Source organism: Dendropsophus ebraccatus, chromosome 10 (genome assembly GCF_027789765.1).
Source record: "Dendropsophus ebraccatus isolate aDenEbr1 chromosome 10, aDenEbr1.pat, whole genome shotgun sequence".
NCBI classification, from domain to species: domain Eukaryota; kingdom Metazoa; phylum Chordata; class Amphibia; order Anura; family Hylidae; genus Dendropsophus; species Dendropsophus ebraccatus.
The window spans coordinates 36474127-36500485 of record NC_091463.1 but is presented as its reverse complement, the minus strand read 5'-3'; the positions used below and the strand labels follow the sequence as shown (position 1 = coordinate 36500485).

Genomic DNA, 26359 nt, shown 5'->3' with positions numbered 1-26359 from the left:
ACGAAGCCTCTATGGATACTGAACATCGGGTAACGCTGTATGATATATAATACTTGACAGTGAAGAATTCTGTTCTCATCTGTTGTTCTTAGCATCCTAGGGGGATCAGCTGTAACATGGGTCATTGTAATTTGGGTTACATAGCACTTTCTTCAAATGTAGCTTATTGTTTGTGTTGTGGACAAGAGCACTTGTTGCTCCATTGCAGATTCTCTTTGAAGTCAGAAGATAAAGGAGACAGTAGACATCAAAAGACATTTGCTTTCGGTTGTATTCTACGTCCCGTACCTTACATACAGTCCATATCTAATGGAACGCTATCACTAATATTGATGTAATGTTGTATAAAAAATAATCATAGTGTAGCCTTGTGAACTACTGAATGTCACAGACAAAATCTGATCATGTTGTATTAAGGACCTCCTGTCCTTAATGTATGTAACAGCTCTCACCTCTTTGTGCTATAGATGTATCATAGTCTTATATATATCATGTCTTCTTATTTGGGTGAGAAATATGTGGGTCCCAGTGCAGCTGCTACCCCAGACTCTTCACAACTACATTCTTTTGCGTTAGGATCAAAAAGATATTTAATGTCCAGTGCAAACATATAGCAATTTGTTATTAGTCTTTTACACAGTCATTCAAGAGGTTTTTCAGGATTTCAATATTGATAGCCTAACATTGACCTATCAAACCTGTGAGGGACCATCTCCCAGCACCCTCACAATCAGCTGATTGAACTACTGTGCTTAGGTGCTAAAGTCTCCTCATTACTGGACACAGTTCCCTATATTTTGTAGCTGCTAGGTACTACACATAGCTCAGTCCATTTCACTTGAAGGGAAGCTGCAGTACCAGGTTTTGCCACTACAAGGTATGACACTGTGGACAGTTAACACAGCTATGGTCTATTTCAGTGATTTTCAACCAGTGTGCCGTGGCACACTAGTGTGCCGCGACACATGGTCGGGTGTGCCGCGGGGAAAGTTCCCCAAACTATGAGAGAAGTTTGGTGGAGAGAAGCAGGGGGGAGAGAAGTATGGTGGAGAGAAGCACAGGAGAGAAGCAGGGGGGAGAAGTATGGTGGAGAGAAGCAAAAGAGAGAAGCAGGGGGGAGAAGTATGGTGGAGAGAAGCACAGGAGAGAAGTAGGGGGGAGAAGTAGGGGGGAGAAGTATGGTGGAGAGAAGCACAGGAAAGAAGTAGGGGGGAGAAGTATGGTGGAGAGAAGCACAGGAGAGAAGTAGGGGGGAGAAGTATGGTGAAGAGAAGCACAGGAGAGAAGTAGGGGGGGAGAAGTATGGTGGAGAGAAGCACAGGAGAGAAGCACAGGGGGGAGAAGAAAACAGGCCCACGTGTCACACTGAGTGAGTATAAATACATTTAGAATCTATATTATTAACTATATGTTTAATATGTACTGTTTTTGTGTCATTTTGTGCCATTTTGGTTGGTGGTGTGCCCCGGGATTTTTTAAGTAAGGAGGGCATGAAAGTACTGTGATAATATAATATATAGGCATACAACTGTATATATATATATATATATATATATATATATATATGAAGTAAAAATAAGAGTTGTATATTAAACACATGCTCATAATTTTTTTTCATAGAATCATGGAAGACATAGAGATTCCAAATATCAATAACCGCATGTTTTCCAGCCTGGTTAACCTTTCTCACATGTAAGTAGTAATGAACCCCAGAAGGCAGCCCTGTGGGAACAGAAACTAGTAGGTAGAGGTGACATTGATTGGGAACAAAATAAAATAAAAAATTTGATTTGTCCAAATCCAATTTTTTGGACATTGACTTTAGGTCGAGAACAGGGATTTCTATCAAAGACAAAGGAGGGAATTTACAAAGACCGGCGTACAAGTACGATGGTCTTATATTAGGCCCCGTCCCCTTTTCTTCGTCAGGATTCACTAAGAGGCATACGCCTCTTAGTGAATCCGGCTGGCTGGGTGCACGAATCCTCACCCGGCATACCGAATCTACACCTGCTTCCAGCAGGTGAAGATTTGCGTCACGATTTGCACCTGTGAGCAGGTGTAAATCATGATATATGAGGCGCGGTAGGAGGCCACGCCTCCTCCCCTCCTCGACATGCCCCCGTAAGCTCCGCCAGCACGCCCATCAGGCAAGCCGGGCATACAGGAGGCGTTCGCCAGGTAGAAGGGGCGAATCTGCACCTTCTTCCTGGCAAACGCCTCTGGCGTAACTTTGATAACTGTCCCCCAAAGAGTCCCTGTTTCTGTAGACTTAGTAGTGAAGTATATACTCTATCATCATAATTTATAAATGTTGCTTATTCTGAATAGGTCCAACATTCTGTGCTGATCAATTTCTTTATGTATCTTTAATGGTTCTATATTGCAATGGGTGCTCCCCATATCTGTTACCAAGCTTCAAATTCCTTAACTTGAGATAGTGTTAGAGATGTGTGCTTAGAAAAATGGAGTGGCTTTGATAGTCTGGAATATAAAAAGCCATACCTATGTCTCTGGTGTCTATGTCTGGGTTTCTACAGTATACACTAGAATGTAATATATTATATTGTGTGCTTCAAGGTCATCTCATTCTTTTTGCAGATACTTTAAAAAATTCCAGTACTGTAGTCACGCTCCTCATGTACGCAGCTGCAAGCCCAACAGCGACGGCATCTCTTCCTTCGAGAACATGTTGGCCAACATCTTGCTGCGGGTCTTTGTGTGGGTGATGGCCTGTGTCACCTGCTTTGGAAATCTCTTTGTGATCTGCATGAGGTCCTTTATTGTCACTGAAAACTGCCAGCACGCCATGTCCATCAAGTCTCTTTGCTGTGAGTTTTTACCAACATAGACAAGAATCAAGTCGATTGTTACTCAGTTACAGCAAACAGAACGTTTGTCCCATGAATTATTAGTCCACATACGAATCGTGTGATAAGCGATCATACAGACTGTAGATGTGTCCAGAACATGAATGTGCTCATAAACGGGTACTAATAATGATTCTGCAGGCTTTTTCACTTTTATAAAAAGTATGTACCCCCTTGAGATATATATTCTGCTCATGGTGAATAAATTACATAACTTGCAGCTTCTTGCAACAGTAACTTTATGCCATGTAAGCAGTTACAGTTGCCCCCGCTGTGTCCCTCATTGATCTTATAGGACCTTCTGCCCCCTTGCTGTGCCAGTCTGCCCAGCATACAGAACAGCGATCCTGTCCATTATATGGCTGAGCATGGAGAAGGCTTTCTCCACTGAGGGTATATGTGCCTATGGAGGATGTTGAGGGAGGAACATATCCATGTGTCCCTCCATACAGCATTCCAAGGTAGGATGGCACAGCAAGGAGGCTGGGCTTCCTATAAGATCACTGTGGGGCACAGCAGGGACAACTGGAAGCGCTTAAGACCCTATTACAAATTAGGCAGCTATCTCCCCATGTAATAGAGCCAGTCATCAGCGGATTAGTGAGCAAACACTCGTTCGTCAGCCGATTGCCCACATTAAACTTGTCAAAAGATAATTTCCCTTTGGCCGCACATCCGCACCCTTTCCATATAATAAGAGATTTGAGGCTGATGGGTGAGTAAAGAAATGGGCTGAATGAACATCACTCTGTAAGTGAGCACAGAGCGGTGTCTCGGGCTCAGTAATACGGCCTTTATATTGCTCCTCATTGCTGCAGCCACATTCTCGCACTCTTCAGCTATGTTCACACGATGGTTTTTGGAGGCTCAAATACGACCATATTTTCAATTCAAAAAACCTTTTGTAAACGTAGCCTTCTAGTGCTAAAATTCCAAATTCTAACCCCCTTTCCTTTCTACAGGTGCAGACTGCTTGATGGGTTTCTACCTCTTCTGCCTAGGTGCATATGATATAAAGTTTCAGGGAGAATACAACAAGCACGCACAGGTGTGGATGGAGAGCTGGGAGTGTAAACTGGTTGGCTCATTGGCCATGCTGTCCTCTGAAGTCTCTGTTCTCATGCTTACATACATGACACTGGAGAAGTACCTGTGCATTGTCTTTCCATTCAGTCACTTCCGAGCAGGACGCGGACAGACCTTAGGAACACTTACCACCATTTGGATTATTGGCTTCTTCATCACCATAATTCCTTTCTTCAGCTATGACACATTTGGCAATTTCTATGGAAGAAATGGGGTGTGCTTCCCACTACAGTCTGATAGTACAGAGAAATCTGGAGCTCGGGGATACTCTATTAGCATATTCCTAGGTAAGATGCAATACACTGGTTTATAGTATATGAGAAACTGCACTGCTTGCTTGCTATGAAACTGCACTGCTTGCTATGTAACAAGTAATAAAGAGTATTAACTCACCTTTCCCTGTGCCTCTTCAGACCTGGATCACTGATCCGGGACCCCTACTGGGCTATGGAATCTATGGCGTGTCACGACCCTGCTGATGGACTGGCCGCTCAGGCAGTCAGTGACTGGGGCGGGAGTCCATCAGCCTGGACAGGAATTTTCACCCGAGTTGTGACGTCAGTGGGGGTCCCGAGACCGGTCCTGCCACTCACTGCAGGCATAGGGAGAGGTAAGTTAATGTTCATTTTTATATTCCCACCTCCTGGATTTTAAAAATGGCCAGACTTCTCCTTTAAAAAAAAAAACAACTAACTAAATGTCATATCTTCATAAGAATGAAGTTATTTTTACAGAAAATGAAGAAAAAAAGAACTAACAAAAGTCAATCAACAAGTCGAAATGATGCCATCAAAAAGTTTTTCTTGAAAAAAAAAAAAAAAAGAATATAAGAATATAAGAAGTTAAAGAAATTAACTAGGGTGTTAAAGGGGTATTCCCAACTGAGAATAGATCCCCATAGGATAAAGGATAACAGGCGTGGATGGGAATACCCCTTTAAGGCTCAGAATTCAATTAGCTCCTCACTGGGGGTCTTAGAAGTGGAATGGCCTGTAACCAGCTAATCACCAGATGACTCTTCTAACAGATATACATTGTACAAAGCAGACTATAACATGTTACACTATTTTTAAAGTTATTTAAATTTGCTATGAAGAAATGAGGATGAGGTTATCACCTGCAATTAGATAAATTGATTAATATACTCAGATTACTATGTTTTTCTAATTACTTTTGGATGTGAGCAGCTGCTGCAATGGGATCATTATAGTGTGAAGAGAACTAAAGGCAATTCACTGATTTTACAGAGAACTTATTATTCCAGTACTGCATAGAGTGAGCACCCTCTACTGGTAAACAAAAAATTACAATAAAAAAATCTATAAAATCTGGTTCTAATTAGATACATCAAAGTGATGGAATCTCTTTAACAATCTATATCATAAAGCTTTTATAATAGACATTACTGTACCAAGGCCCCAACACCCCTGTTCTCTCTCTTCCCAGGGCTGAACCTGTTGGCTTTTATCACCATCGTCTTTTCCTACAGCAGCATGTTTTACTCTATTCACAAGACAGGTGCCCAAACAGCAGAGCGTAGTGTACTTTCACGAGAGGTGACCATAGCCAAGAGGTTCTTCTTCATCGTGTTCACTGACGCCCTCTGCTGGATCCCCATCTTTTTACTGAAGGCTGTTTCACTCACCGAAGCAGAAATTCCAGGTAAAAATCGTCTTAACATCCGAAAAGACAAAACAACTATATAAGAACCAACATTTTGTAATGCCCTTAATATATATAAAAGAATAAAAAAAATAAAAAAAAACTTAAAAGAGCTTTTCTTCTCTCCAGGTGTAACCCTTTAAAGCTATACAAGATTGTAGTATGTGAAACTACAGCTGCCAGTATGGCATCATTAATGGTAGGGATATGCTGAGAGCCATTGTTTCAGAATGATAAAGGCAGAATTAATATGTTCGTTGACAGGTGGCATTGTTTCTGATTGGAGCCATTTTCATTTCTCGCCTTGTCCACTTAATCTATCGTTAATTGTTAAAAATCACTTCGTCTAATGCTGGGTTTACACAGAACGATTATCGTGCGAATTTGCACGATAGCGAATTCGAACGATAAACGCAGCGAACGATGAGCGAGAAATCGTTCATTTTGATCTTTTAACTTGTTCTTAAATCGTCGTTTATCGTTCCCAAAAAATTCGCGGATCGTTCTGTGTAAACAGTCGTCGCGAAAGTCACAGCCACAGCCCGGCCCCCCGCTCATCCGCAGCCCCCTGCGCTGGCTCAATCGCCACCCCCGCCGCCCGGATTTGCCACCCCCGCCGCGCCGATCTCCACCCCCTGCCGCCGCCGCTCCGATCGCCACCCCCGCCGCCGCCGCTCCGGCCACGAGCATACCTTACCTGCTCGCCGTAGCAGGTGTTCGAAATTTCCGGCTCCCCTCTTCAGTGCACTGATTGGCTGAAGAGGGGAGCCGGGAATTTCAAACAGCTCCTCTTCAGCCAATCAGTGCTCCTCTTCAGCACTGATTGGCTGAAGAGGAGACGTTTTTAAATTCCCGACTCCCCTCTTCAGCCAATCAATGCACGGCAGCACTGATTGGCTGAAGAGGAGCTGTTTTAAATTCCCGACTCTCCTCTTCAGCCAATCAGTGCTGCCGTGCATTGATTGGCTGAAGAGGGGAGCCGGGAATTTCAAACAGCTCCTCTTCAGCCAATCAGTGCTGAAGAGGAGCACTGATTGGCTGAAGAGGAGCTGTTTGAAATTCCCGGCTCCCCTCTTCAGCCAATCAATGCACTGAAGAGGGCAACCGGGAATTTTGAACACCCGCTACGACGAGCAGGTAAGGTATGCTCATGGCCGGGGCGGCGGGGGCGATCGGAGCGGCGGCGGCAGGGGGGGGGGGCGATCGGAGCGGCGGCGGGGGTGGCGATCGGGGAGGCGGGGGTGTCAATTGAGCCGGTGCAGGGGGATGAGCGGGGGGCCGGGCTGCGGGCTGGCGATCTTAAAACGATCGCAAACCGATTTTTCTGTTTGATATATCGTACCGTCTAAACGCTGATCATTAGATTAACAAAACGTTACTCCGACATTGTTAATCGTGCGATCGGGCCAATTATTGTCCTGTGTAAACCCAGCATAAAAGGACCCTAAGACCAGAAGACTTCTTCAGCCACAAATTGTCAGCAGGGTTTGCTGGACAGATGTCTTTGGCTCTTCACCCTCTATATTTATCCCAAATACCCCCCCCCCCCCCCAATCACAGAGTAGACTGGCAAAACCTCAGCACTAGTCACACCTCAGGTGGATAGCACTGCAGCACTCTGACTGGAACACACAGGAACTTGTGCAACACACTGACTAAACGTATCCATTGACTAGACTAGACTGAACTCCACACGGCTCTCTCCACCCCTAATTATGGACTCTAATGGCTGTTTTCCTATTGGTGGAGAGAGGCCTGAGGTAAGCCCTGACTGGCTCTAGGAAATGAGGATGCACTTGGAGGCCCCTCATAGATTTAGAAGTGGGAGATGACCAGACATACTCCCTCTGCAGGCAGGTGGCACAGTGAATCAGCAAAAGACATAGCAATACAGTTAAGCCTTGCCTTCAGTACATGCTATCTCTCTCTATCATACAGTTAACATCTTCATACATAGTACCCCCTCGGATTTAAATGAAACCATTTGGATTGCTGCCCTACATAACAGTACACTTCAGCAGCATAAGGATAGGGTCTGGGACACTGCAGTGCCCACTGAATATAATACTGCCCCAACACTACGCCCCCACACATAAAACTGCCAGACAGTGTGCCCCCTAAATATAATATTGCTACACACTGCTTCCCCTAAATATAATACTGCCACACACTGTGTCCCCCAAATATAATACTGCCACACACTGTGTCCCCCATATATAATACTGCCACAAACTGTGTGACACCTAAGTCAGTGCCAGCAGTTATTCTGTCCTCTTTTAAAGAGTATTGACAACTGAACTCCTGGACCTGCCGTAGACTGCATTGTAATGGAGTCTATGACGCTTCCGGCAGTTTTGCTGGCCTCTTGTTTTAGAAGAGGACAGTATACTTGCCAGCCTTTTGCCAACGTATCCTGCCCCCCTGGCAAAATGATAGGTGTTCATATTTCTATTAAGCGGGGCAGTCCGAAGCACCAATTGGTTAGATACCTCCGTCAATAAAAAAAATTTATTATAAGACTATGTTCATGGTTTATAATTCTATACATCTGAATAAGATTCATCTCCATGTGCATGGATGACTACAAGCCACATTCTGCTAAATAGAACAGTTAGGGCCATATTATACAGCTCAATATTTTGGATAAGCGAGCACCAATCTGGTAAATCGGCGCTCGCTTACTGAGCCTATTACACGGCTCAATAATTTTGCAGCAAGGGCTGCACGGCCATCATTAGCGATGTCTGTGCAGCCCTTGCCTTAAGTATAAAATAATAAACCTTATACATAGCTGTCCATGCTCCCCAGTGTTCTTCTAACTTCTGCCCAAACTATTAATTAATCACATTACTGATCTCACACGGTAAACGGCGTAAGCGCCCAAAAAATCCCAAAGTGCAAAATTGCGCATTTTTGGTCGCATCAAATCCAGAAAAAGGGTTTGAATTTTTTACCAGCCATCAGATCCAAAAAAAGTTTTACATGTTATATATCATTTTAATCGTAACGACTTGAGGAACATGCATAACAAGTCAGTTTTACCCCAGGGCGAATGGCGTAAAAACAGAATCCCCCCAAATAAAAGAAATGTGTTTTTTGTTTTTTTTTTCAATTTCACCACACTTTGAATTTTTTTCTGGTTTCGCAGTGTACTTTATGCAAAAATTCAGCCTGTCAGTGCAAAGTACAATTAGTGATGCAAACAATAAGGGCTCATGTGGGTTTCTAGGTGGAAAAATGCAAGTGCTATGGCCTTTTAAACACAAGGAGGAAAAAACGAAAATTGGCTCTGTCCTTAAAGCGTAACTGTCATTTCAGGGTCATTTTTCTGAAAACATTAAATATCAACAGTTCAAGCGATTTTAAGAAACTCTGTAATAGGTTTTATGTACTAAAAGAGTTTCCTTCTGTACTGAAAAAGCAATCTCCCAGCCTCCCCCCTCACTTCAGAAGAAGCAGAATTTCTGTCTCCATTATGTGGCTATGGAGAGGGGAGGGGCTGTTAGGAGTGACTGAGCACGGAGCAGTCCTGCAAAGCACAACACCCTGCAATCTTCTCTCAGTAAGTTCATAGATAAGCACTGACCTTTCTGACACCTGAATTTAGCGTTTTAGGTGCCCAGAGAGTCTACAAACAGCTGACCTTCATGTCACCTCTTCCTGCTCCCTCATCTCCCTCAGCCCCTCCCCCCTTCATAGGCTTACAATGGAGAGAGCAGAGCCCGTCTTCACTGGCTTCTCCGTAATGAAGACGTGTTTGCCTGATAATGCACAGATAAGAAGTCAGGGGGGAGGCTGGGAGATTGCTTCTTGAGTACAGAAGGAGGCTTTTTTGGCTGATGAAACCTATAACAGAGTTTCTTAAAATCGCTTATACTACTGATTTCTGCAATAAAAAAAAAACATGACAGTTACGCTTTAAAGGACAAGTGCCATGAAAAACTTTTTCCCAGTAATTGAAGCACATTACAAAGTTATATAACTCTGTAATATGCTTCAATCTGCCTCCCTTCCCTGTCTTTTCCCCCCTCCACCCCCCACCAGGAAGTGTCCTAACTTACATAGACCCAGTGGCGGATTAAATGTACCCTGGGCCCCGGGCTGTCCACCCTACCTGGGCCCCCCCCTGGGGGGCAGGGGGAGCAGCAGGGGAGAAGCTGGGGGGCAGGGGAAGTAGGGTGGCAGGGGGAGAAGCTGGGGGGCAGGAGGAGCATCAGGGGTGAAGCTGGGGGTGCAGGGGGAGATGCTGGGGGGCAAGGGAAGTAGGGTGGCAGGGGGAGAAGCTGGGGGTGCAGGGGGAGATGCTGGTGGGCAGGGGGAGAAGCTGGGGGTGCAGGGGGAGAAGCTGGGGGTGCAGGGGGAGAGGCTGGGGGGCAGGGGGAGCAGCAGGGGGAGACGCTGGGGGGCAGGGGAAGTAGGGGGGCAGGGGAGAAGCTGGGGGCAGGGGTAGCATCAGGGGAGAAGTTGGGGGGCAGGGGAGAAGCTGGGGGTGCAGGGAGAGAGGCTGGGGGCAGGGGGAGCAGCAGGGGAGAAGCTGGGGGTGCAGGGGGAGAGGCTGGGGGGCAGGGGGAGCAGCAGGGGAGAAGCTGGGGGAGCAGGGGGAGAGGCTGGGGGTGCAGGGAAAGACGCTGGATGGCAGGGGAAGTAGGGTGGCAGGGGGAGAAGTTGGGGCGCAGGGGAGAAGCTTGGGGTGCAGGGGGAGAGGCTGGGGGGCAGGGGAAGTAGGGTGGCAGGTGGAGAAGCTGGGGGGCAGGGGAGAAGCTTGGGGTGCAGGGGGAGACACTGGAGGGCAGGGGAAGTAGGGTGGCAGGGGGAGAAGGCTGGGGAGTGCAGGGGGAGAGGCTGGGGGGCAGGGGGAGTAATGTGCTTCAATTACTGGGAAAAAGTTTTTCATGGCACTTGTCCTTTAAGGGGTTAAAGCCAAAACCCAGAACAGCCTATCAACAGAGAACAGGTCATAAAGGAAAGACTGAGATTTCTCCTCTTTTTAAATTCATTCCTGGCTTTGGCTTCAAAAATATGTCAGATAAATCACTCTGTGTAGATAATCCTCCTGATTGGGCAGGTTATCGCTCTGTGTAATAGAGCCTTTACAGACATGTTTACAAAAAGCTCAATGAGAAAGGCTCAATGAGAAGAGCGCCGATAACACTGCATAGCAATGATCCATGTATGCAATCTAAAGATGTGTGGGGCAAAAAAAGGAAAAATGTTTTTAAAAATACCCCAAAATCCCTCCCCGAATAAAGATTAAATTCCCCCTATCCATTATTTAAATAAAACATATAAAAATTATTACACAAATGAACATATATACCGTAGCGTGCGTAATTGTCCGATCTATTAAAATATAACATCCTGTACGACGAACATCGAAAACAAATCCGTTATAGGAGTCACAATAGGGCCATTTTACTAATAATTGCAAAAAAAAAAAGGATTTCATAAAAAAAATATATATAACATTAGAAAATCTGTGTAAACCTGCATATGGTTGTGTTCGGACTGACCTATTGAATAATAGTATCATGTCACTTTTACCATATAGTACATTGCATAGACACAGGAACCCCCCAAAAGTTACTATATTGCATTCTTTTTTCCAATTTATATTTTGATAAATAATATTTTTGGGAGTTCCATCATACACAATATAGTAGAATCAAATATACAGTACACCTATTCCTGAAAAACAAGCCCTCACGTGGCCCTGTAGATAGAAAAATGAAAGTGCTAGAGCTCTTAGAAGGGGAGGATGAAAAAAAACAAAAACGCAAATATGAAAATTGGCGCAGTCATATGGGTGATTTTTGGCTTGGTTCTCAAAGGGTTAATATAGCTTAGAGGTTGGTGGTGGTGGTAAAGGTACTTGCTCTGGATGAATGGCCACATCTAAGCTTTCGAAAAGCTTCCATTCTGGAATGTACTATTGTTTGTACTGTCTTAGCTTAGCTCAGTACTAGGGATGGTCCGAACCTGCTGAGGTTCGGGTTCGTACGAACCTTAACTCTCGGCAATGATTCCCGCTGTCTGCCCGCTCCACAGAGCGGGCAGACAGCGGGAATCATTGCCGAGAATTCAGGTTTGTACGAACCCGAACCTCGGCAGGTTCGGATCATCCCTACTCAGTACTATTGTCTGTACTGTTTGTACTTAGCTTCAACCACATCACAGGTGTCAAGTTTGGGTCTTCCAGTTCCAAAACTACAATTCCCATCATGCTTAGATAGCCAAAGCTAAAGGCAGGAATGCTGGGAATTGTAGTTTTGTAACAACTGGAGGGCCTGAATTTGACACCCCCTAATGTAAATTGTTGAGTTTGACTTACTTTTAGCAATGCAATGTAATTCCTCTCTCTATTTTTAGGTACGATTACCTCTTGGGTTGTGATCTTCATTTTGCCTATAAACAGTGCCCTGAACCCCATCCTGTACACAATGACCACCTCCTCCTTCCAAGAGAAGCTCAAGCAATGTTTACAAAGTAAGAGACACCAACTGGAGTCTGGGAAAAGTTTTACATTGGTATCTATTCACACGAACACAGCTTGACACTGTTGGGATCTATGAACTATACGGCTATTGAAAACTGGCTTAAATACCCGTGGTACTCATTTACATGATTTAATTTTGTGCCTTTCATAAAATCACAGTTATCCGTCCAGATGGGATGTAGGAGCACAGTCTTGTGGCCGATTCTGAAAGAGACTTCCCATAACAATGACCGTGCCTTTGTCTCCTATCTCAATGGCTGTTTGGAGGCACCAAGCTCTACTAAGGATATGGCATCCCTGCTTCCTATGGAAACTATGAATAAGTGGCCACTAGGCAGATCGGAAAGATATTGGGATAATCTAAAGACAAAACAGAAGACTGCAATTATGTAATTAAGGTTGTCTTGGCTTAGCATGAGAATAGACCATCAATACAGTTATACCCATGACCTCACTATGACATTACTTAAGGTCAATAGATGGTCTTATGGATTCTATAGCACTGAACGGTTCTAAAACCAATGTAAATTCTGTAAAAAATAGACTTGTGTACATATATTTATAACATTTCTTATGAGGAGATCCAATGTATTATAATTTTGACAACTATGTATATGATATAGAGATATGCTTTTTAAACAGATATATTGATCAAGTAGTTCAAATCTAAAAGATTCCAATACAAAATTATTTTTTCTTCCTCTGAAGATATGGGAGATCCTCTTCAAAAAGTTCTTTATTTATTATAAGTATTTATAATGGGTCAGTTGGTTTCCATGGCCTTATCTCCTTTGCAATGAACTGTATGGTCACTGACTGCCAAGTGTAACAGGATATTCAATGACCTAATAGACACTGACCAAATGACTTAAAATGATGTTTTTAGAAGAACAAACCGACTCTCCGCAGGACAAGTGATGAGTGTCTGATCAGTGGGAGTCTGACCACTGGACATACTCACTGCTGTGTAGAGAAGATTGGTAGGATTCCGGCCACTAGGATCCTCACCAATCATACTCCGGCATATAGGTGATGTGTTGTTCCTAAGAAAAACCATTAATGAATGGTTAGTTTATGACTGGAGGATAATCTATGGCCACTGTTCTCCTCAGCACCAGTTCACCAGCATTCTTGTAGGCAGATGGCATTCTCTTCACTTGGCAACTCACACCACCTTAAATATACTGTAAAAAGTGTGCCAAAAGATTTTATTCCCTAATAAAAATATATATATATTGCAAAATGTACCAATTTACTAAATTATTGAGGAAAACAGAGTACATTTTTATAAATGTATAATTTAACATGATTAATGGTTGATGAGTAGTGTTGGGCGGACTTGCCAAACTGTTCTCTAAACCCTAATCCTCGACATTTGACTCCCAGCGGATGGAGAAGTTGAATGCTGCCCTAGGGCTGCCTACAAAACATGGATACAGCTATAGGCTATGTGCACACGTTGTAAGAGACCGTGCGTTCTGTGACCCCGGCCGGGTCACGGAACTGCCGGTCTCTGCCCGGATCATCACCGGATGATCTGTCCGGCCGCAGAGCTCTGATGCGGGCACATCCTGCGTGCGCCCACATAAGAGCTTCCCCCTGCACACTATGGAGCTGACAGGGTTTCCTACAGCCTGAATTCATTGAATTGCGGCCGCAAAAAACTGACATGTCAGTTATATCCAGCCGTGTACGGGATCCCGGCCTGAGCGTGTACAATGTGTATACGCTCCGGCCGGGATCCCATTGAAAGTAAGGCATTGTTCCACTGTGCCAAAAGTACGGCTGTTGTTGCCAACGGCAACAACAGCTGTACTTTTACGTAGTGTGAACATAGCCAATAGACTGTATCGAAGTTTTCCAGGGCTCCTTAGGGTAGTATGTAACTTCTCTAACCCCCAGGAGTCAAATGCCAAACGCAAGGGTTTGTAGCCAGAGCTTAAAGGTAATCTGTCAGCACCTTTTCGTAGGAGCGAAAGCCTATGCCCTCAATGGCTTCGCTCAGTGCCGCTCTGACGCACTACGGAGCATGCGCAAATAGCCGCGGGAGCGCACTTCACAGAACAAGGAAGATACTGATGATGTCGCCAGGAGGCCGGGGGACCAGCTCCATAAATATTCAATACAAGCTGGAAGGGGGAGTGGTGAGGCTGGCCGAAGTGCGGCATAAAGCCATCACCACTCCCCCTGACAGTTATGAAGTTGAATTATAGAACGTACAGGACCGATTGGAAAAATAGAGGTATGAGACGCCACTACAACACACAGACCTACCTCAGACCAAGAAAAGGTGCTGACAGATTCCCTTTAAAGGGAGTAATAGAGCTCAGTCAAAATATATGTGGATTAAATAAAACCGGGAAGATGACACATTAAATGTATAAGAAAGCCAAGTGCCCATCCTATTTAACCTGACAATACTTAGTAGTAAAGAGATGGAGCAAAATAATGGAGATAATAAAACTTCAGTTATCAATGCATAAAGTACTTGTGTCCCACAGACCAACTCACCCAACACTGTTTTTATCCTAATAGTAAAAAAAATAAAATCTACAAGGCTTTTCTGAGCTCCTGAATTGCACCAGGCTGTAACACCTCCTTACTCCCCCTCCCATCCCTGACCCTGTTTAGGACTCAGGGTCCTATTCCACGGGCCGAGCAGGGCCAGATCAACGATGTAAACGAGCGCCGATCTGCTAGATCGCCGCTCATTTACTGGGCCTATTCTATGGCCCGATGATCATTAAGCGAGGGCTGCAAGGACTTCGTTACTGATGTCCTTGCAGCCCTTGCAGCATACATTACCTGCAGGGCTTCTCCTCCGCTCTGTCTTCCTCCCCGGGTCCCGCGCGCTCTAGCTTCAGAATGGCCTGTCAGCTGACAGGCCACTCAGCCAATCACAGGCCGATCACAACTGCGGTTGAGCGCTCCGTCAGCTGACAGGCCATTCTGAAGCTAGAGCGCGCGGGACCTGGGGAGGAAGACAGAGTGGAGGAGAAGCCCTGCAGGTAATGGATGCTGCGCTTCTCAAATCGTTGGTCTTCCGCCGCGCACCGCTATTCCACCATAGCGATGCGTGGTGGGGGAACGATGATTTTAGGTCTGGCCCTAAATGAACGATCAACCGATGACACGATCATTCTCTCTATTCCACCGAGTGATAATCGGCCGAACGGGGCTGATTATCGTTCCTGTGGAATAGGGCCCTCAGATTCTAGGTGTCAGTCAGGCAAGAAGAGGGGAGAGAGGAGACATTCCAACTTGCTCTATATCAGGAGCTTGGAATAGCCTCTTTGACTTCTTGTGCCAGAGAATAAAAGCAATTTTCTACATTCTGGAAGCCCAGGTGCCATGCATCTCCTTTACCTAACAGTGTCTGCCGTTTGGAATGTGAATTACAGCCAACAGATTTTCTTTGAGCCCTGAATGGGCAGAGATTGAAGGGGTTTCCTCACCATTAGGACTTATCCCCTATTCACAGGATAGGATATAAGCATTTGGTCATAAGGGGCCCTAACTGCTGGGACCCTCCACAATTATATGAACAGGTTTCTGAGTCTTCTACTGGAATGAAGCAGTGGTCAGGTGTAGTATCTCCTCCAGCTCCCACAGCGGGTGAATGGAGCAGCAGCACACACACAGAACCGCCACTACATTCCAACAGGAGAATCAGGAGCCTGTTCTCAAGAAAGGGAGGTCAGGCTCCCTGTGACCATACACTGTGGCTAGGAGACAACAACTTCAAGGGTTTATCCAGAATGAGAAAAACATGGCTGTTTTATAGAAGTTAAAGTGACTCTGTACCCACAATCTGACCCCCCAAAACCACTTGTACCTTCTTATAGTTGCTTTTAATCCAAGATCTGTCCTGGGGTCTGTTCGGCAGGTAATGCAGTTATTGTCCTAAAAAACAACTTTTATACTGGCAGCCTGTGCCAAACGGGAGTATCTGTGCCCTAACTTTGCACCACCCCTCCGTACCTCCTCTCCACCCTCTTCATCATTAGGAATGCCACTGGAACATTTTCTCCATGCTGAACACTGCACAGGTGCTTAACGATCCAGCCCATGTTCCGGGCTGACACAGATGAAGAATAGGAGGCAATCTGCCTGGAGCATTCCTTATGATGAAGAGGGTGGGGAGGAGGGACGGAGGGGTGGTGCAAAGTTAGCGCACAGATACTCCCGTTTGGCACGGGTTGCAAGTATAAAAGTTATTTTTTAGGACAATAACTGCATTACCTGCCGAACGGACCCCAAGACAGATCTTTAATTAAAAGCAGCTATCCGAAAATACAAGGGGTTTGGGGGGTTCAGATTTTGGGTACAGTCGCTTTAATAAAATAAGAACACACACAAAAAAACCTGTCCTCAGTTTGTATGTGGTATTAAACCGCGGCTCCATTCTCTATGATGGAACTGAGATGCAGTATCTCACAAACACTTAGGATAATAGTGGAGCTGTTTTTGGAAGAAAGCATCTATGCTTGATATCCCCTTTAAGTAAATAAATTAAACAGAATTTTTTTTATATATATTAATCATCTTCTCCTGCCCACAAACTGAACTGAGTTTTCAATGTGATAGCTTCATCTCCAGTTACAAGTTTTTTTTATATTGGCATGCAAAAGGACACTGGTTGACCTCAGGGAGATCAACCAAAACACTGCAGAGACACCATCACGTGACTCAACGTCAGTGTATTCTAGAACATTGCCCCCTGGGAAATCAAACATGCAAAAGAACACTGCAGAGACACCATCACATGTCTCGACATCAGTGAACTAGCCAGACCTTCCCTCCGGGAAGGAACAACCAAGCCAAAAGCATTCTGCAGTCAAGGAAACCACCTCAGCAAGGTATCCATCCACAGACAGCTGTTTCAGGGTTTTTGCCCCTACTCAGTGTGGAGTAGGTTTCTGGCTAGTGGGAGCAATGACTAGTAAGTGCATGCAAAAGGACGCTGGTTGACCTCAGGGAGATCAACCAAAACACCGCAGAGACACCATCACGTGTCGCAACATCAGTGTATTCTAGAACATTGCCCCCTGGGAAATCAAATATGCAAAAGAACACTGCAGAGACACCATGACATGTCTCGACGTCAGTGAACTAGCCAGACCTTCCCTCTAGAATACACTGACGTTGAGACACGTGATGGTGTCTCTGCGGTGTTTCGGTTGATCTCCCTGAGGTCAACCACCATCACATCGTTTTTGCAATCTGTTCAATGTATCCATTTCAATTGGTTACTTTTAACGCACAGAAAAACGTAGTCAATACTACTTTAGTGTCCATTAAATAAACACATCTGTTTCATTTTTTTTTCTGTTTTTTTTTTTTATAATGGTAGTCAATGGAAAAACGGATCCAAATGGATGACACACAATTACATCCGTTTTTTCCCGTTAGTATAAAAATATAACAGCTTTACTGTAAGGCTTTTCAGTATAATAGTACATGGTTTACAGGCAGTAATCTTAACACACTGGAATGCTTGACCTTTGTGCTTGGAGAAAGTTCTTGAGAGAAGCAAGAGAAGTTGTAGAGTAGAAATTAAGGAGTTTGCCAGAGGAGCCTTAACCCAATGTAGCTATGTACTCTGCTTCCTCCTTGGTTGAACTTGGTGGATATGTAACTATGTAAGTATGTAAGAATCTGGAGATATCTTCGTGAAAAGTTACCTGTACTTGTGTTTAGAATGTGTCTGACCACCTTCTGCCCTCTGGTGTCGTAGAAACCAGGGTCGGCCTTTGGGGTGTGCGACCTGTGCGCTTGCACAGGGCGCCTCACTCCCGCCCAACTGGGGGGCGCTCTGGCAGAGAGATCGCACTGCACATCTAAGTACAAATAGAAGTTAGATGTGCTGTGTGTCTGCCGAAGTGCCCCTCCTCCTTCCTCCTCCTCCTTCCTCCCGGGCTCCGACAGAAACACAGCACATCTACCTTCTATTTGTAGGTAGATGTGAAGTGCGATCTCTCTGCCAGAGCGCCCCTGGCCGCCGCCCTCCTGCAGCACTCAGCTCCTAGCTCTGGGTTCCTGTGTCCCCTGGGATGGCCCTGCTCGGGTGTGGGCAGCTTGCAGAGCTCCTGGGGCTGCTCTCCTCATCCTCTGTGCTGCTACTGAGCTTTGCTCTGCTTCTTCCCGGAGGCTCTGAGGGTTCCGAGCTGCTGCTTTCTGTAACTTTCTCAGCCCCTTCACTTGTCACTTTCATGGTGACAAGTAGAGGGAACAGCCGCCCTGGCCCCATTTCCTTGTAGATATCTGAGGGCAATAGTCATCGGAGCAAACTGAGACCTCTTAGCAGTGTATGGCAGTATTATTTATTGCTACAACTGATATGTAGTATTATGTGGGAACTATAGGCCAGTGTTATGTTGCTTTATACGTGAGCACTGAGCACTATCTGGATATAACATATGTTAGTTAGCATTATATGGGGTATTATGTGGACTGTATATGGCAGGATGATTTGGGCACTGCATGGTAGTACGATGATATTACTGAAAATACAAGAAAAAAATAAATTGATACCTGCAGCCATATTTGAGCCATAATGGCCTTATGGCTATAATGTATGTTCAGCCATATTTTCAGAAGTATATGCAGTATGGGGGGAGGGCTGGGGGTGATAGTTGTGTGGGGGAGGGCTGGGCCTGATAGTTGTGTGGGGGGAGGATGGGGGTGATAGTTGTGTGGGGGAGGGCTGGGGGTGTTAGTTGTTTGGGGGTTGTAATTGGGTGGGAAGCTGGCGGCGGTAGTTGTTTGGGGAGCTGTAGTTGGGTGGGGGCTAGGGGTTGGAAGTTGTTTGGGGGGCTGGGGGTGGTAATTGTTTGGGGAGCTGTAGTTGGGTGGGGGCTGTAGTTTGAGGGGCGGGGGTGTTAGTTGTTTGGGGAGGCTGTGGGTGGTAGTTGTGTGGGGAACTGGCGGTGGTAGTTGTTTGGGGGGCTGGGGGTAGTAGTTGTTTGTATGGCGGGGGGCGGTTCGGGTGATGGGTTTTGTCTGGAGGCATGGGAGGCCGAAGGAGCTTTATGTTACCTCAAGGGGGAGGGGCTCCAAAAAAAAGGTTTCGCACAGGGTGCCATTTACCCTAAGGCCGGCCCTGGTAGAACCCACCCCAGTAGGGTATTACAAGCCCCAGCCGTGGTTATCTGGGTGTAGCTAGGTGTCCGAGGTTTCCCAGTTACCTGCTCTGGCTGATAGGATACAAAGACCTTCTGTACTGGCTGCTTTGTCCTATCGAGGCTAGTTCCTTTTGTTCAGGATACTGCCCTGCTATTTTTGGACGTGTTCCTGGCATTAGTCAGGGTGTTCTTTGGTTACTACTCTCCCTTGGGTGTGCTAAGCACTTCATAATAAATATAGCGGTCTCTAACTGCATCTGACGAATCACAGACGTGGAATGCATGTACCGGAGTCCCCCCGAGCCCAGACAGCATCTGTAATTAGATGCTGGGAGCGGGGGAAACTGTATTCATAAGCGCCACGCTGTAACAAATCAGCCGCGCGGTGCTGTTACTACGGAGCTTATGAATATAGTCTCCCCCGCTCCCAGAATCTAATTACAGATGCTGTCCGGGCGCGGGGGGACTCCGGTACATGCATTCCACGTCCGTGATCCGTCAGGATCACGGAACGTGGGAATGCAGCCTAACTGTGTCCCTGACAAGGGTCCAGGCATCAGCCAGGCCCTCACTTGGCTTCTGCAGGAACTTTGCTTTTGTGTGTCCTCTCTCACTGGAAACCTAAGTAGAACCAACTCACTTCCTCCACCAGTGTAGCTCCTCCTACAGGGGCCTTTATGTGCCTGCCTGTGAGTGGTGGGGATGAGTGTGCGCAGGAGAAAGAAGAAAGAGGATAGGTAGAAAATAAAAGAGCACTTCCTAGTGGTCAGCATAAAACACATGGTACAACAAACATTAACACATTACCTTCTTTCAGCTGTGCATAGAAACAAGCACATAAGCATATAAGAAACACTGACACCTAGTGGGGAAACTTAACACCTCATTCACCACTTAACCTGAAAGAAAAAGCTTTTTGATAAGAGAAGAGGAAAACACCAGTGGTGGGACACCACAGTAGCCTCTATGGCAGGGATGGGGAGCCTTGAGCCCTCCAGCTGTTTCAAAACTACAATTCCCATAATGTCTGAACAACTAAAGCAAAATCTGGATGGCCAAAGTTTCCCATCCCTGCTATTTGGGATACAATGCACTCAGGGCCGTTTTAATATATTGGTGGGCCCAGTGCACAGCCCTCAAGAGTGGGCCCCCCCCTTCCCTTTCGGCACATTGTATAATGTGCTGAATTTGCCCCCACACTGTATCAAGAGCCCCAATACATACAGTAGTTACCTTATAACACTATTTCCACCATACAGTGATTACATATTACATAAAAACTGCACTAAACAAAACAGAAAGATATCACCAATGATACCATTACATAATACCGCCACATCATGACCCCTAACACTACAACCCTATAACAGAGTGCAGTTACATCCAGTGACTCACCGGGGGCGTCTTCTCCGATCAGAGACTGTCACCTTTTCTTTTTCTCTGGGCCACCTTGAAGTCTTCTCTTGGCTGTGAATCTTCTCTCCAGAATCTGCCAGACAAATATTTTAGGCTCCAACACATCCAGTAGTTAGGTCCCTTGTACCCCTATACAGTAGTTACACCCCTCTGTACCCCTACATAGTTACACCCCTCTGTGCCTCCATAGTTTTAAGGTGTCCCTGTAGTATATAGCCCCTCATGTGCTCCTCCAGTTATATACAGCCCTCCTGTGCGCTCCCCCATTAGTATATAGCCCCCCTGTGCACTCTCCCCAGTAGTATATAGCCCCCCCTGTGCTCTCCCACAATAGTGTATAGCCCCCCTGTGCTCTCCCCCAATAGTATATAGCCCCCCTGTGCTCTCCAATAGTATATAGACCCCTATGCTCTCCCACAATAGTATATAGCCCCCCTGTGCTCTCCCCCAATAGTATATAGCCCCCCTGTGCTCCCCCAATAGTATATAGCCCCCTGTGCTCTCCCCAATAGTATATAGCCCCCCTGTGCTCTCCATAATATATAGCCCCCCTGTGCTCTCCCCCATAGTATATAGACCCCTGTGCTCCCCAATAGTATATAGCTCCCTGTGCTCCCCAATAGTATATAGCCCCCTGTGCTCCCCAATAGTATATAGCTCCCCTGTGCTCCCCCATAGTATATAGCCCCCTGTGCTCCCCCATAGTATATAGCCCCCTGTGCTGCCCAGTAGTATATAGCCCCCTGTGCTCCCCCATAGTGTATATAGCCCCCTGTGCTCCCCCATAGTGTATATAGCCCCCTGTGCCCCCCCATAGTATATAGCCCCCTGTGCTCCCCAATAGTATATAGCTCCCCCTCCCATACAACATTGAAAAAAACAAACACTTTTACTCACCTAGGTCCACGCGTTCCTCTTCTCTTCCCTCCTGTGGCCGCACTTCCTGCAGTCACAAGAGGCTGCACTCCCCTTACCCTCGCGCCGACGCTCCAGTGACGTCGGGCGCTAGAGGGAGAGCGCGGCCTCTTGTGACTGCAGGAAGTGCGGCCACAAGAGTGAGTGACTGACAGGGAGGGAGCCAATGGCTCTCTCTCTGTCAGTGTCGCTGCTGCTGCAGCGCTGAAGCGCCGCAGCAGCAGCGGGCGGGCGGGGGCAGCGGCGGACGGGGGGGCCCTGCAGGGGGCGCCATGGAGGGGTAAGCAGATTACCCATCCATGGCGCTCCACCCTGACAGGCTGGTGGCCGGAGCCCTGTGCGACCGCATTGGTCGCACATAGCAACGGCCGGCCTGCTCGGGGGGGCCCCTTTAACCAGTGGGCCCGGTGCACGTGCACCATGTGCCCTCTGGTTAAAGCGGCCCTGAATGCACTCCTCCCCAGGTCAGCCCTCTAGCCTGAGCAATATGTGCATGTCCTTTGTATCTGACGAAGAGGCTGGATGCCTTGAAACGCATTATATGGTTAGATTTTGCGAAATAAATCACTCAAAAATACAAGGCCTGTTCAGACAGCTGCTGATTTTTGAAATTTTGGACCCTTCTCACTTGCACCTGGATGGAGGTATAACTGTGGAGCTGCGGCCTGTGTTTGTTATTATATGCGGATAGAGGGGTTGTGACTGCGGACAACCTCATCAGGTGAGCCTTGAATTCTATATTGGAAGTTTGTGTGATCTGAAGCGTATTACCCGATTAGGCGCTCTGCATTTTTTTCTTTATTTCTCATAAGCTGTAAAAAAAGCATCAAAGCAAAAGTTCTGTACAAAGTTGTTAAGATTAAAAGTAACTAGTTCTGATCCATGCTGGCATCATCCAGTGAGCATTCAGGAATATATAGGTACTTCCCAAATTTTCTTACTAACCCAGGGGGAAAAAAGTGAATGGTGCTGTGTTGTAGTTCCCTGCACACAAATAACAGCCACTTGATTCTCAGAGAGGTTGCAGTAATGGAATATCATAGGGATAGGTCATTACTTGTAATAGTGGGAAATCAATATGAAATTTCAAATAAAATCAATAGAAAACTTTGGTCAGCTTACCAACCTGGTTTGATGCTATAGTTTTTCTCAGTAAGACAAACACACGTACATGTTATTTGGTAGATTTTATTATAGTTTCTTTCCATAAAAGCAAATTATGTTACAAATACTTCCCTTAAATAGAAACACTGATTGGAAGCGGTTGAACCTGGCACAGTCATTGGTGACGGAACAGTACAAAAAATAATATATTATAAATTTACCTGTACATATTTATATAACAATCATCTTTAGACACTGTACTACATAGAGATGGCTATGGAAAGATTCCTAAAGTCAGTAAGTTAAATGACAAATTCACTCACAAGCAATCGCCCCCCCAATAGGCTCCAAATCCAGAACTTACAAGGATCCTGGATTGGACAAGTGTAAGCAGTGGATATTTCATTTGTATTCAACCTTAACCATTAGTAACTTTAAAATGTACCTGTCTTTATAAAAAAAAAACCATGTCACAAAGGCAAGGTAAAAGTTTTGATCGGTCTGATTTTGAGTGCTCGGACCTGTGCCGATCGGGCGAATGAGCTGGGAAAGACTGCGCTAAGCATGGTCCTCATCCGACTCTGTCAAGTGATGAGTTGGACTCATAGTGTAAGTCTATGGAGTCCGACTCTTTTAGTCTAATGCAGAGTGGGGAGCAGACGCGAAGCAGTCTGGACCTCTCCCCAATTCAGTACAGGTCTGTACACTCAAATCCAGACCGATCAAAACTTTTGGTATGTCTCTGTGACAATTCAAAAGATTTTTTTATAACGACAGTTGTATTTAGAGAAGTCCTGTCATCTATCAAGTATAGTGGATGAGCGCAACTTGAGCATCTTGCATTCAACTTCTTCATCCACCAGTATCCAAATGCGAAATGATCAGACTCGAACATGCTCAAGTAGCACTCGTCTCTAGTCATGTCTATTTTCTTGTTAAATAATTCTGGAGCACCTTTTTTTCATTCCTCTGTTATTCCTCCTGGAAATGAATTACATGTTGACAACAGGGCGTTACCATTTCTATAATAAAAGGGTATGGCACTAAATAGTGCAGGCAGTATAAGATCAAATCCTATTGACAAGTGGATTGATAGTTCCCCTTTGGCAATTTATTCATGCATTTCCAGGAGTACTTGAAGAGGATGCTACCAAGGGAAATTATTGCTCCCAACTCACAATTTATTCATGCATTTCCAGTAGGAGTTACTGGCCATGCTGACAATGGGATACTGCTCCCAGCTGCAACTCATTCATGCATTTTCGGGAGTACTTATAGAGAGAAAACACAAAGCCAAGTTCTAAGAAAAGGTGATCCAGAATTATTATTTCATGGAGAACACATATGGCCTTTAAACAATGACTTCATGTAACAGAATGAATGAATGAATGATGTTGAGATTTCCAGTGTCCATTCTCTCTGCTGATACCTGAACAGCAAAGCCTTACGACTTTTTGCAATTACTGCATTTCCTGGTCCCAGTAAAAGGTAAAATGTAAAGATGAACGAATTTACAGTGATAAAGTGAAGTGCTTTTGTTATCTCTGTCCTCTATCCACTCATCAGCCGTCTGCCTCTTAACTCACTACCTCTCCATGCTCCATGTGTTGGCAAAAGCTGAATTCAGTCCTTGGAGAAGTTTTCAAGGACTGGACGCAGCTTTTCCCAGCACCCAGGGAGGAGCAGCATGGAGTTAAATGGCAGCAGGCCATTACTGTAAATTGGCTCATCTCTAGTAAAAATGACTATAGCGTCCCTATATAGATTATTTTTCATTATTTCCTTTTCAGCAAAACAGAAACAGCAGGCAAGTTTTTATATAGGGAGGAGACCCCCACCCTGCCACACATCCATAGGACAGCCACCACCAACAGAGAAAGATCAGTTATAGCTCTGCCCCTGCAGCCTGGCTAACAGGGGCAGTTGTCAAGGTGCTAATGTGGCGATACCACAGTGACAGCTGAGCAGCAAAACATTCGTCATTGCAACCGGGTCCCCACTGAACTAATCTGCTTTTCTTCTAGGCCTAATACAAGAGAGATAATCGAATGATCCTACAGGTCGACACTATGACCCCTTCTAGAGAACCACAATGCAGTGGAAGCGTTTGTATTTGATGTCATTCACTGGAAATTTTCCACAACTGATCGAGGATCATTTTGGCAGTCAGAATATTGTACATTGATCTATTTTGCAAACCTGCTGTTTAACCTGAATGGCAAAACCAGACAGACCCCCCCTGAAAAAGAGTACAGACAGGTTCATGTTATGTGCTAAAAAGTCCAGTTCTACTCTTAAGCAGGTATAAATATCTGAAACATTTATATCCATTCATCTCGCCAACTTCATACAATGCTCCGAACCTCAGCCGCATCAGGACATTCACACCCCATACCAAACCCTGCTTACTGGCATCACTGGAGTCAACAGAACATACAGAAAAACAAAACACATAATACTGATCTCTGTTAAAAAATCTTCCCAAGTAGCAGCGCAAGAATAGTTTTTCAATAGTGTCTTGCACAATACTGCCCCTTCAGGTGGGCAGCCGAACAGTCACCTTTACATCCTCTGTAGCTACAGCTTGCTTGCCAAGCAACCCAAGGATGCTTGATGCCATCATTCTCCACCTATGGACTGTGTATTCTTATCCACCATTATGTTGACTACTTCCTTCCTGCACCGTATGTGGCAAAAATACTTCTGTTGCACCACCTCATATGTTGGCAGAAATGTCCACGGCAAAGTTGTTTTCCAACAATACGGTCACTTAGACCTTGCTGTATCTAGAGCTTGGTTTCTGGCCCACCAGCGCTAAGAGGAGGGAATGAGTTCCGAATTCGGACTACTTCCATTGCACAGAGGTGTCCAAAAACCTTGTTGTACCAGTCAGGAGAGCGGCCCCTGCAAAAGAAAAAGCATACTGTAGAATACCAGGTGGTTTTCACAGTCATAATATGTAATATTGTATGATGGGAGTTCATGAATTAGATGCAGGGGTGTCAAACTCTTCTCCCTCCAGCTGTTGCAAAACTACAGTTCTCATCATGCCTGGAAAACTAAAGCTCTGGACCCCCCATGGGAGCACTGAACCCTATATAGCAGGGATGGAGAACTTCCGGCCATCCAGCGTTGGCTTCAGTTGTCCAGGCATGATGGGAATTGTAGTTTTGCAACAGCTAGAGGGCTGCAGACAGATATCTGTGAATTAGAGGCTCTTTCTAGGTCACTGCTTGACATATAGTATTGTTCAGGGGCGGAACTACTGCCATAGCGGCTGCTACGGGGCCCCGCCGCATCAGGGGGCCTGTGGCGTGGGCCCCCGGAGCTGACATATTCTGTAGCTCACGGCATCCGAGCAGGCCTCCCGGGTGCTGCAGCTGTTTGGGGTCCGGGGGTGTCCTGGTACCTGGGGGCAGCACTGGTACCGGACTCAGCGTCCGCCCGGGCTAGTACTTCTGGCGCACGGAGTGTCTGTGCCGGAAGTACAGGCGGAGGGCGGACTCTGAGCTCTCTGGTACCTGTGCTGCCGGAGATAGGACGGGATATAGGGGGATTATACAGGGGGCCATCTCTAGGGAGACAACATGAGGGGCATTTATAGGGGGACCAAATGAGAGGGCATCTATAGGGGCACAACACAAGGGGGGCATCTATAGGGGGACAACATGAGGGGGATGGAAAGCACA

At 45.8% G+C, this 26359-nt stretch overlaps 2 protein-coding genes across 7 annotated transcripts in view; one reads left to right on the top strand and one right to left on the bottom strand.

Annotated features, from left to right (window-relative positions):
* Positions 1-13081, top strand: part of LOC138766232 (relaxin receptor 1-like) — a 194877-nt gene extending 181796 nt beyond the window's left edge. The window contains exons 14-19 of one of the 3 annotated variants that reach the window (XM_069943656.1): positions 1621-1692; positions 2602-2831; positions 3833-4243; positions 5403-5618; positions 11985-12101; positions 12271-13081. In XM_069943656.1, coding sequence (XP_069799757.1) covers positions 1621-1692; positions 2602-2831; positions 3833-4243; positions 5403-5618; positions 11985-12101; positions 12271-12293 — 1069 coding nt within the window. In that variant the 3' untranslated portion in view covers positions 12294-13081. Of the gene's footprint in view, positions 1-1620; positions 1693-2601; positions 2832-3832; positions 4244-5402; positions 5619-11984 lie in introns of all 3 variants that reach the window. The other 2 variants (XM_069943655.1, XM_069943654.1) reach the window with 2 other exon arrangements.
* Positions 13082-22748: 9667 nt separating this feature from the next.
* Positions 22749-26359, bottom strand: part of STARD8 (StAR related lipid transfer domain containing 8) — a 95664-nt gene continuing 92053 nt past the window's right edge. For all 4 annotated transcript variants that reach the window (XM_069943402.1, XM_069943401.1, XM_069943403.1 and 1 more), the window contains one exon: positions 22749-25574. In XM_069943402.1, the coding sequence (XP_069799503.1) occupies positions 25457-25574 (118 nt within the window). In that variant the 3' untranslated portion in view covers positions 22749-25456. The remainder of the gene's footprint in view (positions 25575-26359) is intronic.